Source organism: Anolis carolinensis, chromosome 5 (assembly GCF_035594765.1).
Source record: "Anolis carolinensis isolate JA03-04 chromosome 5, rAnoCar3.1.pri, whole genome shotgun sequence".
Taxonomy (NCBI): Eukaryota; Metazoa; Chordata; class Lepidosauria; order Squamata; family Dactyloidae; genus Anolis; species Anolis carolinensis.
The window spans coordinates 187,996,045-188,011,424 of record NC_085845.1 but is presented as its reverse complement, the minus strand read 5'-3'; the positions used below and the strand labels follow the sequence as shown (position 1 = coordinate 188,011,424).

The 15,380-nt window shown below is 42.0% G+C and overlaps 1 protein-coding gene across 23 annotated transcripts in view; it reads right to left on the bottom strand.

The window, feature by feature from the left end:
- The window catches only part of cacna1c (calcium voltage-gated channel subunit alpha1 C), a 650,264-nt gene that overhangs the window by 104,650 nt on the left and 530,234 nt on the right, over window positions 1-15,380 (bottom strand). For all 23 annotated transcript variants that reach the window (XM_062981179.1, XM_062981177.1, XM_062981163.1 and 20 more), the window contains 6 exons: window positions 14,364-14,451; window positions 13,649-13,756; window positions 6,495-6,547; window positions 6,243-6,389; window positions 5,580-5,781; window positions 1,545-1,703 (listed from right to left, as the gene is read on the bottom strand). In XM_062981179.1, the coding sequence (XP_062837249.1) occupies window positions 1,545-1,703; window positions 5,580-5,781; window positions 6,243-6,389; window positions 6,495-6,547; window positions 13,649-13,756; window positions 14,364-14,451 (757 nt within the window). The remainder of the gene's footprint in view (window positions 1-1,544; window positions 1,704-5,579; window positions 5,782-6,242; window positions 6,390-6,494; window positions 6,548-13,648; window positions 13,757-14,363; window positions 14,452-15,380) is intronic.

The window sequence follows — 15,380 nt, the reverse complement described above, 5'->3', positions numbered from 1 at the left end:
ATGATGTAGTTTCTGGATCCTTCTCAATTCAGAGCTATAAGCCCTGATAGCCTCAGTGATTAAGGATGCATATGCTGAATTTCAATATATCTGTTAGCTGTAACTGTGCCCTGACTAGGACAAAATGCCTTATGTTATCCATATGCTAATAACCTTATAATTGGATTACTACATTGCATTCTCCCTTAAAGATTGTCTGGAAGCCATAGTTAAGCAGAGTGTACCTGGCATATTGTTAAGTGGAGCAGCTAAATGGGATTATGTGATAGTGATCTTTAAAGCATAGCTGTGAACTACCAGGCTCAGATCACTGAAGCTGTGCTTTAATATTAGTCAGAGAGACTCTGCTTGTAATCCTTGAAGTAGATTTATGTTGATACAAAACATGGCCTTCTCAGTAGTGGCATGCCAGCTATAGAATTTCCTTTGTAGTTGTCCCTTTTTAAAAATTTAGAGTACAACTAAAATGCACTTCATCAAGTCATGAGACTTTATTGCTTGAGATCATGTGCACACCATTAACTTGGTATTTTAGCTGAATGGTTGTTTGTATTTTAATATTGCTTCTTTTAGTATTATGTATATAAGAAAAGGCTCAATGACTGTTCAGCCCATCTCTTTCTTGCAGCAGAGCAGCTAAGCGATAGGAGCCAAGGCAAAGCCTGGTAAGTTGGGCCTGTGCATTGTTTGCTTTGTGGTAGTTCCACTGTGCGGCTAGGCATCTCTGTTGTCTGCTGTGGCTGCTGGTGGGAGTGGGGTGCTGCTTTTGCCAGGCTGCCCCTTTCATGTCTGGCAGAGATGTTGGCTGGGTCAGGGAAGAGAGACATCATTATGGCAGCTATGGATCTCTCCTCTTCCATAGAAGAATGCACAGGGAATCGGAGAAGAGATGGCAAGACAGGCCAGGCACAAGGGCAATGGTATGGGCAAGAGGAGGAGGCAACCAAGACCAGCTCTCTCCTTCCACCAGCAGATCCCATTCACCAAATTTGTGAGGTGGCAGCTCACCTGGGGAGTGGCACCATGAGTTACTGCAATGGGATGACACCAACCCAAGTGATGCCACTGGCACATTTCTAAGGTGATTTGGTGCCAAATGATTTACAGAAGGGACAAACTATTAGGCATCAGCAGCAGGAGAAAAAGAAATCTGGACAATGTAGAAAATGTATGTTTCATTAGCTGCTTACATGCAGGCTCAACTAGTAAGCCTTTTAATTGGCTTTTGTCACGTGATCCCAACAGTCATCCCAGATAGTAGTAGTATTACCACCACTACTACCACTATTGCTGTTTCTTTTTTAAAAAAATTGAGTCATTCCAATACAATATTATAATAGAAATGTATGCATTTACTTATTTCCCCCTTCTCTCCAAATTTGATGACTTGATGGGCAACTTTCAATAAATATTTGATGCACATTAGGATTTTAAAGTTTGAGTTAAGTCTTGGGATTCTGCAGCAACAAAATATATTTTCCATGAAAAGGAAAAGGCTAAGAACCACTAAATCACAACACAGTATTTTCTAACTTCTGACTTACCTGCATAGCGAGGCAGATAGTGTTCAACAGGATGAGGATGAACATCAGGTATTCAAAATAGGTGGAGTTCACCACATACCACACTTTATACTGGTACTGGTTTTTGGGAATGTACCTTCGAAGGGGACGGGCCTTTAAGGCATATTCTACACATTGACGCTGTTAAGAAAAATTATTATTATTATTATTATTATTATTATTATTATTATTATTATTATTATTATTATTATTATATTTATTATTATATTTATTTATATCCCGCTTTATCTCTCCTGAAGGAGACTCAAATACAATGGGTTAGATGTAGCTAGAAAATTCCAAAATAGAAGCTGTTCTTCCTTAGAGCAGATTTAAAAAAGAACATTGCATACAGAGATGAAGAAAATTATCAATTTTGCTTTCTTTGAAAAATCTATTTCCAAAAAGTAGCAAATTATTTTTATTTTTGGTGGCAGCACATTCAAGGCCCTGGGTTTGAATGGACAAACAACAGAATCATAGTGTCGGTTTTAATGTTAGGGCTTGTACAGATCTTTTAAAACTTTATAGTATGGTGCCACATATCCTGATGATAGTTCTATTTGCTTTTGGTCACCTAATATCAAAGAAGCAACTGATATCTTTCAGCACTGTCTTGAACTCAATAATGGGCTAGATGGCAAAAAGAGAAGTCCTAGTTTGTCTTGGATTCAATCCAGTGAATCCTAGTACAGTTGCCATCTGCTGAATTCCAACTTAGTCCAATTGCATTACCCCTCTTTTCCTCAGTTACATTCTCCCCCCTCCCCTTTCCAACATCATCCCTGTCCCTTGGAATGTGTCTTGATTTTACATTGTGTTTGTACCTCAGGTGGCTGTGATGGCTAAAAGTGAACTTTTAAAATTACATATTTGGAAATGTGTTATCTTCTGTGCTGGTCATTTATGCCTCAGCTTCACTACTACAAAATGAAATATATAGGATTACCTTTGAAAAATATCTACTGGCTTTGAATGATATAAAATAGGGGTGTGCACAATTCCGTTTTGAGGTGCTGGGTATGGGGAATTCCGGCAATCTGGACCTTCCGGAAATGGACTGAATGGGGTGGCAGCTGAAGGTTCAGCCATTATGAACCACAAGCGGGTGATCTTCTGCTGCATCCGGCTGCCACGTGATAAGAGCAGTCATACGCACAGGTCCCCCCCCCCCATTAGCCTTCCCAGAGCGAATCAGAAGAAGAAAGAAGGATCACATGTCTTTTTGTAAAACTGGTCTATATATACCAGGACGAGCTCCATCATTTTTCTGTGTTGTCCGGGCATTTGAGAGAAAAAGATTGTGTGCTGGCTAGTTCCGTGTTCTATATCTCAGTGCCATAACTGCTTCTTAGTACTTGGTACTTGGAAGGTGATGCTGTCAAGGTGATGCATGCCATATGCCAGCAAATATGGAAAGCACAAGATTGGCCATCAGATTGGAAAAAATCAATTTATATACCCATACCAAAAAATGGAAACACTAAAGAATGCTCAAACTTTCATACAGTGGCACTTATTTCCCATGCCAGTAAGGTAATGCTCAAGATCCTGCAAGGCAGACTCCAGCAATACATGGAGCGAGAGTTGCCAGATGTCCAAGCTGGGTTCAGAAAAGGCAGAGGAACGAGAGACCAAATTGCCAATATCCGCTGGATAATGCAGGAAGCCAGGGAGTTTCAGAAAAACATCTACTTCTGCTTTATTGACTATTCTAAAGCCTTCGACTGTGTGGATCACAATAAACTATGGCATGTTCTTGGTGGTATGGGGATACCAAGTCACCTTGTCTGTCTCATGAGATATCTGTATAAAGACCAAGTAGCCACAGTAAGAACAGATCACAGAACAACAGACTGGCTCAAGATTGGGAAAGGAGTATGGCAGGGCTGCATACTTTCACCCTCCCTATTCAACTTGTACGCAGAACACATCATGCGATGTGCAGGGCTTGACGATTCCAAGGCTGGAGTTAAAATTGCTGGAAAAAACATTAACAACCTTAGGTATGCAGATGATACCACTCTGATGGCCGAAAGCGAGGAAGAGCTAAGGAGCCTTATCACCAAAGTGAAAGAAGAAAGTGCAAAAGCTGGGTTGCAGTTAAACATCAAGAAAACCAAGATCATGGCAACTACACCTATTGATAACTGGCAAATAGAGGGAGAAAACATGGAGGCAGTGACAGACTTTATATTTCTAGGTGCGAAGATCCCTGCAGATGCAGTTTGCACACAGGAAATCAGAAGACGTTTACTTCTTGGGAGGAGAGCAATGGCCAACCTTGATAAAATAGTGAAGAGCAGAGACATCACATTGGCAACAAAGGTTCGCATAGTCAAAGCAATGGTATTCCCCATAGTAACCTATGGAGAGCTGGACCATAAGGAAGGCTGAGCAAAGGAAGATAGATGCTTTTGAACTCTGGTGCAGGAGGAAAATCCTGAGAGTACCTTGGACCGCAAGAAGATCCAACCAGTCCATTATCCAGGAAATAATGCCAACCTCAAGAAGTGGACACACTCCTGGGACAGATGATGGTTCTCAATGATGAGCCCTTACAAAAGGTGGACAAGCAAGAGTTTCGTCGCTTGATGGCAAGGGTGGCTCCCTGCTTCTAGATTTCTTTGCGCACCACCATCTCATGAAGGGTGATACCACCCTATATCGGGGTTGCAGGGACCACATGGAGAAGTTGCTAGATGGCACCGGCTGGACGTCCATCCACTTCATCACAGACATTTGATCCAGCAGCGATGGAGGCCACACATACCTCTCCCTAACTGGCCATTGGTAGGAGAGAGGGGGAACCATGGAGGCAGGTCTTCGCTGGGCCCTGATCCATGATGAAGTGATAGATAAGCCCATAGTTCTGCAGAGATATATTGTGTCATAAACTGTGGCTGTTTGGGAGGTGGCAGCTTACCAGAGGTTTTATGGTCACGGATGCTGGGACCAATGTAGTATGGGCAGTGAGAGAGTGTGGCTTAATAGGTGTGTGTTGTCCCTGACCCTGTCTCTGGGACCAAGATACCTCTCTTGCCAACCTCCCTTCTTCCAAAAGAAGAGCCCCCCCCCCAGCATTGCCACCATCTTGCCAGAGCCGGAGGCTGGTTGCCCCCAATCGAGCCTCCCTCCCTCCAGAGCAGAACTGGAAGAAGAAGAGCAGGAAATGGGTGACAGGGCTGGTAGGGAAATCCAGGCCGAGGAGAGGGGCGGGACATGGCCCCAGGGGAGGGAGGGAGGAGGCAGGCAAGGAGGTAGGCCCAGCCCAAGCCCCGGGCTCCCATAGACTCACGCCCTGCCCGGACTTGTCCGGCACTGCTCTTTCTCTTTTCTTTTCAATTTCACCAGACTGGGCCACAGCAACGCATGGTCGGGTACAGCTAGCAATATATTATTTGTTTAGTGGAACCACAATTATCACCATATCACTATATTTGCATTGTACTAACATTAAACCGATTATACAAATAACAACTTAGAGGAATTGAAATCAGTTGATTCTGATGGCAGAAATTATACTTTAGTGAACTGTAGGGATTTCATGGAGGCAGACTGACAAGTAGTGGACAATTGGTGGATAGAAGAACTATCACCACAGTGGGTGGTGGGATTGTCATATCCACTCTTGGGTTTCTTGGGTCTTTTACATTGTTTTACATGTGTTATTCCCCTCCCCATGTTTTTAATGGCTACACATGGGCTGTTATTTGTTGTGATGAGCTTATTATTTATTTTAGTTTTATTGCCTTGACTGTTTTTGTTTGACAAATAGGGCAGTATAGAAATATTAGTAATGTGTAATAATTAAAAATATAAAAAAACCCATTATATCCTCGATGAAAATTACTGCAATAGCAATATTGTGCTTGATAGAGACATGTGGCATCAAAATATGGATTTGCATATCTCTCAAAATGAGTAATAATTTCATGAATTAGAGGGTTTCTATTTGATAGCCATTGTACCACTTAATATGTTTACTCCATTAATCATGTTATGCTCGTTTATTACCTGGTTCTTATCCAGCTCACAGTTCTTGTACTCTTGTTCTCCTTGCTCCTGAAAAGTGACGATGACGAAACCAACGAAGATGTTCATCATGAAGAAAGCGATGATAATGATGTAGATAATAAAGAAAATTGAGATCTCCACCCTGTGGTTATAGATAGGGCCCACATCTTCCATATGGGAATCAATGGATCGGTACAGCAGTCTAGAAAAAAAAAAGACAGAACCCCAGAGAAATACTAAGGGCATTTTCAAATGGCCCTAACTGCATATACAGCAGCGAGGAGTGGCTCTATCATTTCCCAGGGCTGACATCAACCAGAATAGGAGTTCTAGTGTGAGCTGTATAGCCTTTGTTACCAGCTTTCCACAGTAAGCATGAAAAGTAACAAAGCTCAAAAATACTGCCTGCATTTTTCAGTGATACATCCTGAGCTTCCACTTGCATGCTACAGCTGTCAACTAGAAGCATGGGTCAGCAACTATCGGTAAGATGATTTCAGGTTTTGGCACCCTGAACCAGTCTTAAGAATGCTTCAATGGCTATCAGTTATGAAAATTTCCTGTTTAAAAATCAGGTTGAACTAAGATAAGGTACACATTTAAACATGCAACCCCCCCTAAAAAACACAAGACGATTGCATGAAGATTGCACTGTGTACTCACTCTGGCCAACCTTCAAAGGTTGAAACAGTGAAGAGGGCCATCATGGCAGTGAGGACATTATCAAAATCAAATTTACTGTTCTCCCATTTTCGAGGCTGGATCATTGGTTGTGATACCTCTCCATCCTTGTAAGTTATAAAACTTCCCCTATTCAAAGAAGAAGGTTGTGTGTGTTGAAATACACAAATGATAATGCGCTTTTTACATCAAATACAGTTGATATGAAAGGCCAAACAGGGATGATGAACTCACTTGCAGTCTGTCTCTGTCTGCTTGGAACTATCACTGCAGCTGTACAGTTTGCCCTGGAGGAGGAGAAACCAGAGAAATCACAAATCATTTCATTACTAAGCACCAAGATTTGTTAAAATTACTACCTCATAAGGAAATACTACTTTTTCCTGCCAACATTTTAAAGATTTTAAGAACTCGAATTATTGCACCAATACTACTTCATCTTGCTTAGACATGCAAATGAAATCACATAAACTGGAAAGAATCAAGAGAGAGACAGCAAGTTACAAAAACAAAGCAAAGTCAGGATGAAATAATATCAAAATGCCATTATCCATACTTGATACCATTAAAGATAAGATTCCAAATCTCTTGTTAAAAAGACAAAATATGCTAAATAGATCTGGATATTTACTGTTTTATATGTTCAGCTTAAACATTTGATAAAAATAGGGTGGGGGAGCTGCTGAGGTTTTTGTGTAATTTTTTTTGCTAATACTTGCTTTTCTTTAATGCTTATCTCCGAGTTCTTCAAATAATATGACATGTGGCTAAATACTCTGTTAGTTACACATGGTCCTAATATGCAAAACAGCCTAATGCACGCTTGAATGCTTCTCTAGGCTTTCACATATAAATACTTCTCTAGATTTGTTTCCTCATTGTTGCTACTGGGGAAGGTAGCTTTTGGAAGAAAAATTAGAACATCAGAGGATGACCAAACTAGTTACAGCATTTTTCACAAGCCTGTACAGAGGAGCCAAGATACTTTCCAAAATGGCAGAATGGGTGAGAGTATTTTTGGTACACTTGCATCAGGTTTATATGCAGGCCTGTGTAAATCAAGTGTAAGCTGATGGATTCTTCAGGAAACAGCTTCAAAGTGCTTTTAGAGGTCCTTTCATGCTGTATGCATGTAGGCTTCTCATCAGACCTTCACCAAATATGTGAAGTTCAGGAAGCAGAGCTGAGAGGGGCATATTAATGATGTAATGAGAAGACAAAGACACACTCTCTTCCCTCCTCCCCTAATATAATTAATGAACAAAGGAACTTCTACATAGTACTATATTGGTATCCAAGACAATAGTGAAACAGTTCCTGAAAAAATGCCTGGAAAATGAAGCATACCTGAATTTAAACTAAAAAGAAGCAAGAGTAAACACAGTTGATCTGTAACTGTGGTTTTTTGAGTGGTCTTCTGTGAATTCACACCAATAGATTAATTACACTCATACAGTGCAATTCAGAATTTTCTAGAGCTCTAAAGGATATCTTTTGGTGGTAGGTCTGCCTACCATTACAATGATATATGATATAGCCAAGTTTTATTGTAACAGAAACATAAATTTGAGAGGTATGGCAAAAGGGATAGGTGCTGGGTGTGGTGTGAATTCACGAAGGCCACTCGAAGAACTTCAGTTACAGGTAAGCAACCTCTGTTTCTTTTTTCTTTTTCTTTTTTGGTCTCTGTAAATGAACACCAATGGGAGCTACCGCTCAGGAGGAGGGTGACATGCTGGAGTGGTCAAGAAGAATCAATATACAAGAATGTCAAATAACAAGAAGTTTACTGACTAAACCTGGCCATGTAAAGTTGTATGAAAAAACATTTTAATGTAAAGAAAGACTTTACAGCCAATGTAAAATTGTGAATAAAACATTCAAATGTAAATTATGGCTTTACAGCCCGTACCAATTGTCTTCATTGATAGGAATAAGCATTAAGACAAAAGGATAAATGACATACAAGCGCAGCATGTGGAGTGTCACAGCCTTGAGAAAGCATACAGTAAAGCATGTAAAGTAATATATATCAAACAGTTGCCTGAGGAAAAAAGGGCAGGACCAGGTAGGTGTTGAGGTCATAGAACCCCATACAGAAAGGATAGGCCTGCACATAAAGCAGACCCATAAGACACATGACTTAAATGTTACAAACACCGAATGATATACAACGGTAAACAAAAGTCAGGCAACACAACAGCTCAACCAAAGGCAGTGACCCTATAGCTGTCGAGTCCACCCTATAGTGGGAAAAAAAGGTGACGAGTTGGGACCAGGTTGTAGTCTGACAGATGTTTTGCAAAGGGCCTCCCTTGAGAAAAGGCAGTTGAGGCTAAAGTCGATCTTGTGGAATGGCCCCTAATGTTATTTGGGGCAGATATCCCTGCCAGCTCATATGCCAGGTTGGCAGTGTTTGTGACCCATTTGGACAGTCTTTGGGTTGAAATCGGGAGTCCATATTTGGGTAGCGAGTGTGCCATCCAGTGGAGATAAAAGGACAGCCCCTGCTTGTTATTAAGAAAGTGCAACTTTCTCTCGAGCTCTGATGAAGGAGATGGACAAAAGGCAGGTAACACAATGTCTTGGTTGAGGTGAAAATGGAGAACCACCTTAGGTAGGAAAGAAATGTCATGTCTCAAAACAACCTTGGCATCATGAAAACAGAGGTAAGGTTGGTCAGCTTGGTCAGCTTAGAGCACATTGAGCTCACTGACCCTTCATGTTGAGGTAACTGCCACTAGAAAAGCAGTTTTCTAAGACAGCAAATGGATAGCACAGGATGCCATGGACTAGAAAGGTTTCTTGGAAAGCTGGGATAGGATCAACTCTAAACTCCAGACAGGAACAGGAGGAGCAGCAAGAGGGTTGAGGTTCAAATACCCTTGGTAAGAAAGGTTTCTCCAGGTATTTGCAGTAAGGTAGCACCACAGCATTTGCAAGACACAAAGGAAAGTTGTCTGACGGCTAGATAGGAGAGAAAGTCGAGAACTTCAGCAGTTGAGATTGAAGCTGGCTTGAGTCCCTTCTGCTGAAGGAAGACAATGAAGGCACACCATTTGTTTGTGTAGGCCTTTTTGGTTGATGGCTTATGGACTGCATCAACATTGCAGCGAACAGAAGAAGGCAGATTTACAGATAGAGGAGCCACACCATGAATAGGAGCATTTCAGAGTACGAGACCATCATGGAGAGAGAGGAAGTTTGGTCAACGTGAGAGCCATAAGTACTGGGATTTGATTCTCAGAAGTAGAGATGTGAACCAAGGATACCTGGGTCACCAAGGCAGCCCTGGTTCACATCACAGATGGTCTTTTGTAGGATCCTGGATATCAGTGGCAGCTGTGGGAAGTGGCAAAGGAGGGGCTCTTTCCAACTCCTGGCCAAGGCATCTCTGCGGGAGTTCAGCACGGATGGTTGTCGACCTTGAGGAGAACCAGGCTGCCTGTTCTTTTTGGAAGCAAAGAGATTGAAGTAGGTATGTAGGTGAAGGGTTGTGGGAAAGATGTAATTGCTGCACCCCTAGGCTACGAAGGCATCTCAAAACCACACTGGAGCCCCAGAATAAAGCAAGAAAGTTGTTTATTGATGATTATATGCAAGCAAAAGTAAAATATAGTTCAGAATCAGTAAATTAGGTTTAAATTCACAAGAGCAAGGTAGTTGAAGTTCATGAAGCAAGAGCCTATAAAAAACCACTCAAAGAGCATAGTCCAAAACTGGATTAATTCCAAGGCATGAATCAAGGATAACCACAAGGATAAGACTAGAGTACAGGATTAATTCCAAGGTAGACCAACGTATAAAGTCAATGATGCAACACAAGGCAAAGGTCTTGACTGGAATAAAAACCAAACAACAAAGCCACTGGAATATTATCTGGATTCGCAGGCAAGGCTGAAACTTGAAGCAAGATACAGGAACACAGAGGAAAGATCCTTCTTTCTTGAATAAGCAAAGTTGCCACCTCTGGCTGTGGCAGAGAAAACAAGGCATTTTAAGGAAAACCCAAGGTCTTTCTCTCATGAGAAAACTACTCATTAGACTGCTTCAAAAGCAGCCGTTTGCTTTTTGGAAAACATTCTTGTTCCCTCCTTCAATGAGTTATTGCTGCTCTCCTGTCAAACTCATTATCCTCCTCTAAACTAGAATGTCCACCGGACACCTGGTGATCTGTCCTGACTGCTGGGAGGAATGTGGTTCAAAATGCCTGCTTGCAACCATTCTGTCTCTGGTCCCAGAATCCACTGGGACAGACTCTGGCTGCATCTCAGGCCCAAACCCAGAGTCCTCTGGCAAAGCTGGTGCAGGGACAATCACTGGCGGAATGGGCCCAATCTCAGGCTGGCTACAACAGTAACTGAAAGTCACAGTACAGTAATGAACAGACTGTGCACGGGACGGTAGGCTATTTGCCCTGAGAGTCTTTGAAGGGGCTGAACACTGACAGAAGCCATGTGAGGGCTCAAAGCTTTTAAAAACAGGCTGGTTAAAGGAGAGCAGAGGGTCTGGTGAGGTGCCAAACCTGCTGTGAGTGAGTCTGCTGGCACTGTTTTGGCTGCTGCTGACATTGAGAATCAGGTCCATTGTCCTTGATTCCATTGAACAGAAGAAGAGCCGTGTTTCTGAGTGGAGTAATGTCTGTACCAGGCAGGACAGTATGAGTGAGGAGGCTGAAGGAAGCCTACCTTTTTCATAGTGGTGGATATCTTATGAGTGTGGTCCAGTTTGGAATCTCTGTCAGTATGAAACATGCTGATTTCATTGAATGGCAAATCTTCAATCTTCCCTTGAGTAACCAATAAAACCCCCAATGTTAGAAGCCATGCTTGCCAGCGCATACTGACCAAGTGGGCCATGATCTTAGTAGAACTGTCTATGACATGTTTAGCCTACTCAAAGAGGTGAGAAATGAGGGCCTCAGCTTTGTGCTAAAGGACAGTGAGAGTCTTCTTGTCCTCTCCAGAGTAAGCATCAAGGAAGGCAGAAAGCTTTTTCCAAATATATTGGTGGTAAGCTGTCATGTAGGCACCACAGTTGGCAATTCTACTTTAGACCAATATGCTCTGGCTGTGCACAGCAGACAGGGAAGGAATGGTAAAGCCGTCATGATGAAGGCTTGGGCATTGTTCTAATCAAACACAGGATTATCAGTCAGGGTTCGAGCTGTTTAATGTGAAGACCTAAGAAACCAGCTATTCTCGACATGAGGTCTGAAGGCTTTGACATCATCTGGTCTGAGGAAGGCAGGCACATAGCATCAGTGGAGGAGTTTGGACAGTTGTAGTCATCGTAGTTCTCCATTTTTTTGTCCATCTCAAGCTTTTGAACAGCAAGCTCCGTGGTTATCAGAGTGTGAGGGCAGAAGCCCATGTAGGTAAGGTCCTGGATAGCCATTGATAGCTGTGGACCTGGATCAATGCATGCCTGGTGTTCTGGGCACTTCATGAATGGTGTGCCTTGTGCAAACAGAGATCAAAGACCTCGACAGCCAGGTCACAACAGAGGCTGTGCTGGAATAGCGAGAGCATGAATGCCTGGACCTCAGTGGGGAGAGGAGGTTCTTTGAAAGGATCACCCAATGGGATGGCACTCAAGCACAATCGAGCCTGTTTCAATTTCTGCCTTCTGCTGGTGCAGAGGGATAACATTGATGTACAGCTTCCTAGATTGAGGTTGCATAGGAACCTCTTTGACTGTAAGCTGTTGGGAAGCCTAGGTTTGCTCTTCAGGAGGTTCTTCTTGGCAAGGGGGGGGGGGGAAGGCTCCTAAGGCACTGATGTGGTTTCATGCTGAGAGCACTCAGACTTGTCCTTGGCTTTCCTGGGCCTGTCCAAATCTGCAGTCAGGGCCTGAGTTTTTGGTGGAGAAGCTTCTGTCACTGTTGCATTGTGCTTTTTTATTTTGTCTGAGAGAGCGTGTTTGGGCATCGAGGTTGAGGGAGTAGTGGCCTCCACTTGATGGAAGGTCAGATTTGGTCTTAGCAGATTTACGAAGCATGGTGGATGGTACAGAGGAAGTATCTGGAGTGGTAAAAATAGAGGAGAAAGGCTTTAAAGTATGTTCTTGGAGAGGGCTACTTTCAGGAGGAGGAAGCAAGCTTGTTTTCTGCTGCCCTGGAGACTAGGACGCGGAACAATGGCTTCAAACTACAGGAAAGGAGATTCCACCTGAACATCAGGAAGAACTTTCTCACTGTGAGAGCTGTTTGGCAGTGAAACTCTCTGCCCCGGACTGTGGTGGAGGCTCCTTCTTTGGAGGCTTTTAAGCAGAGGCTGGATGGCCATCTGTTGGGGGTGCTTTGGATGAGATTTTCCTGCTTCTTGCAGGGAGTTGGACTGGATGGCCCGTGAGGTCTCTTCCAACTCTACGATTCTATGATTCTAGGAGGTGTTTCCTGTTTTTTTCTGGCTGCTGATGTGAAGGTCTGGCAAATCTTCCAGGCTGAGACCACGTATGCCCCACCAAGGTAGACTGAGAAGTGGGAATGGTCATCGTTGTTAGGCATTTTGGCCTTACAGCCTGCGCATTGTGTTGACAACGCAGAGTACCTCTCAGGATCCAGATAGATAGGAGGTCCTCAGGCTCACAAAACACAGAGTAAAACTAGTCAGCTAGCTGACTAGCAGGGTCAGATGGGAACCGCAATAATGAAAGGATTAGGTCCTAACTAAAAATATCTAATCTGTGACTGAAAGTTATCTGACGAAAATACTAGACCTAAACTTAGCAATGCTAACTAGTGAAGATTCTTTATCTTGCTACTGATGCGACAGAAAGAAAAGAACTGAAGTAATGGTGATGCCCACCCATTATATACCATAGGAATGATGCGCAGAGCTACTACCAAAAGGTGTCCTTTAGATTTCTAGGTTCCAAATTGCACAGTGCGAGCATTCACAGAGACCATGAAGAAGAAACAATTTGGGCTTGTTGTCATTGTTATTTTCTATAGCACAATCACAGTACTATTATTTTATATAGTGCCACTGCTTTACAAGTAAAAGAACAACAAAACATTTCCCTGCCCTCAGACTTACAATCTTATTAGTATATTATAATATAATATGGCATCCTGATATTTTTTTGTCCTGACTTGGTTATTCTGACATGCTGTCTCTGTCTTGTTTCTTCCTAGCTTTGTATGTGTGTATGTATGTGTATATCTGTATAAATATCTTGAAAAAAAGGAGCATCTAAACCATTTCAAGCACGTTTAAAGTAAACAGGCCAGTCATTGTAATATTTGTGTGTGGTAGAACGATTAGAATTCAAGATCCAAGTCATTCATCATCACATCCTTTGTTTAAACTTGGTCAAATACATCTGCCTGCCACCTTCTCACTAATCAAAGAAGACAAAAAGAGAACAAAGATCATGATGCTTACCTTGAACAACTGAACCCCTATGCAGGCAAACATGAACTGTAGTAATGTGGTGACAATCACAATGTTCCCTATAGTTCGGATGGCTACAAATACGCACTGGACTACATGCTGCAAACAGAAGATGGAAACAAGAATGAACTGAATTGTTAATTTTAAAATTGTTCAGAGTTTCATATAAATAAATAAGCAGTAATCTTGTCATATTGTTATCTTATTTTACATCTGCATGATACCTGGGAATACACATCTTTGAAGGTGGTAAAAGCTAATAGCTGAAGAAAAAGATATACCAAGTGAACACTATACTTATTATATTGCATCCAGAAAATAAATTTGAATGGCTCACTGTTGTGCAATGATGCTAGTGGTGATCTTTCCCCATCAGACCAGATGGCCAGGACCACAATGGAGGATGGAGGATTGTACACAGTAAATAAGAAATGACTTGAACATGTAATATAGAGATTTGTTAAACACCTTTCTGCCAAACTGTGGGGCATTCTCCTAGTCAAAGAACCCTTGGCTCCCATCAAAGAACCCTTGGCTCCTGTCTCTCAGCATAGTACAAAGATATCCTCAACTCTTCTCCTAAGATTTCCTATAAAGCACAAAGATGCCCTGTACTTGTATAGTTCAGTTTATCTATTCCGCTGCCCCTGACCCCCAGCACCAGTGCAAATGCACACAGAGAATCAATTTGTGAAATGTCTTCTACCTTTAAGCCTTTGGCTCTGTTGATGGCCCTTAGTGGTCTGAGCACTCTCAGGACTCGTAATATCTTCACAACATTGATGGCACTAGATCTGTAAATGAACAGCATAGGAGATCATACTTTACAATTGTGAGAAAATTGGTCTTGGCTGAACATTTGGATTCACTGTACATTACAGATGGCCATGTAGTGAAATGAACTACTTCATAGGATCTGAACATAGCTCTCACTAAACCAAGGAAATATTATTCACCACCATACTATATTACCTCTTTTTTGGTTCTCACAACTTGAGATAAATGTTTTCAGAACATATGAACAGTATTGGTAAAGACTCATACAGTGGACACTTGGTATCTGCTAGGGTTTGCTTCCAAGACCCTCTTTGAATACTAAAATCCATAGTTGCTCAAGTCTCATGATATACAACAATGTAATAAAATGATGTATCTTGTATAAAATAGTAATGTCTGTTCATGGATCTAGCACAAATTCCTTGGCTTTAAATTGAAAGGCTTCTCTTTCTTCTTTTACATTGTGTTACATGTCTGTTCAGAATACTTGTGTTATGCCTGTTAATATTTCTCAAATCCCTGTAATCAAGCCGTAGTATAGTAGAGGGGCAATGCAAACCAAGTGTATTTGTCCCTGCCGCCACTTTCCTCACCATCCTACTTTTATCTAGATTCTGTGCTCCCTAGAGGATGATTTTGTTCTTCTATTAACATTGGTAGCCTATAATGGTTATGATGCCGTGTGCTTTCTTTAGTTCAAAAGATGAAACTTGTGAGCTTTAACTGGCTAGACTTAAGTACAGGCAGTCTCCAAGATATGAACAAGATAGGTTCCATAGGTTTGTTCTTAAGTTGAATTGGTACGTAAGCCAGAACAGGTACATTTTTAAAGTGTAACTCTAGCATACATTAGCTTTGGATAGCATAGGGAAGGGTTAACACCCCCACAGTGTTTGTTTTTCTATTTGTGCCCCTGTTCAGGAGATTTCACCTCACTTTCTGTCCC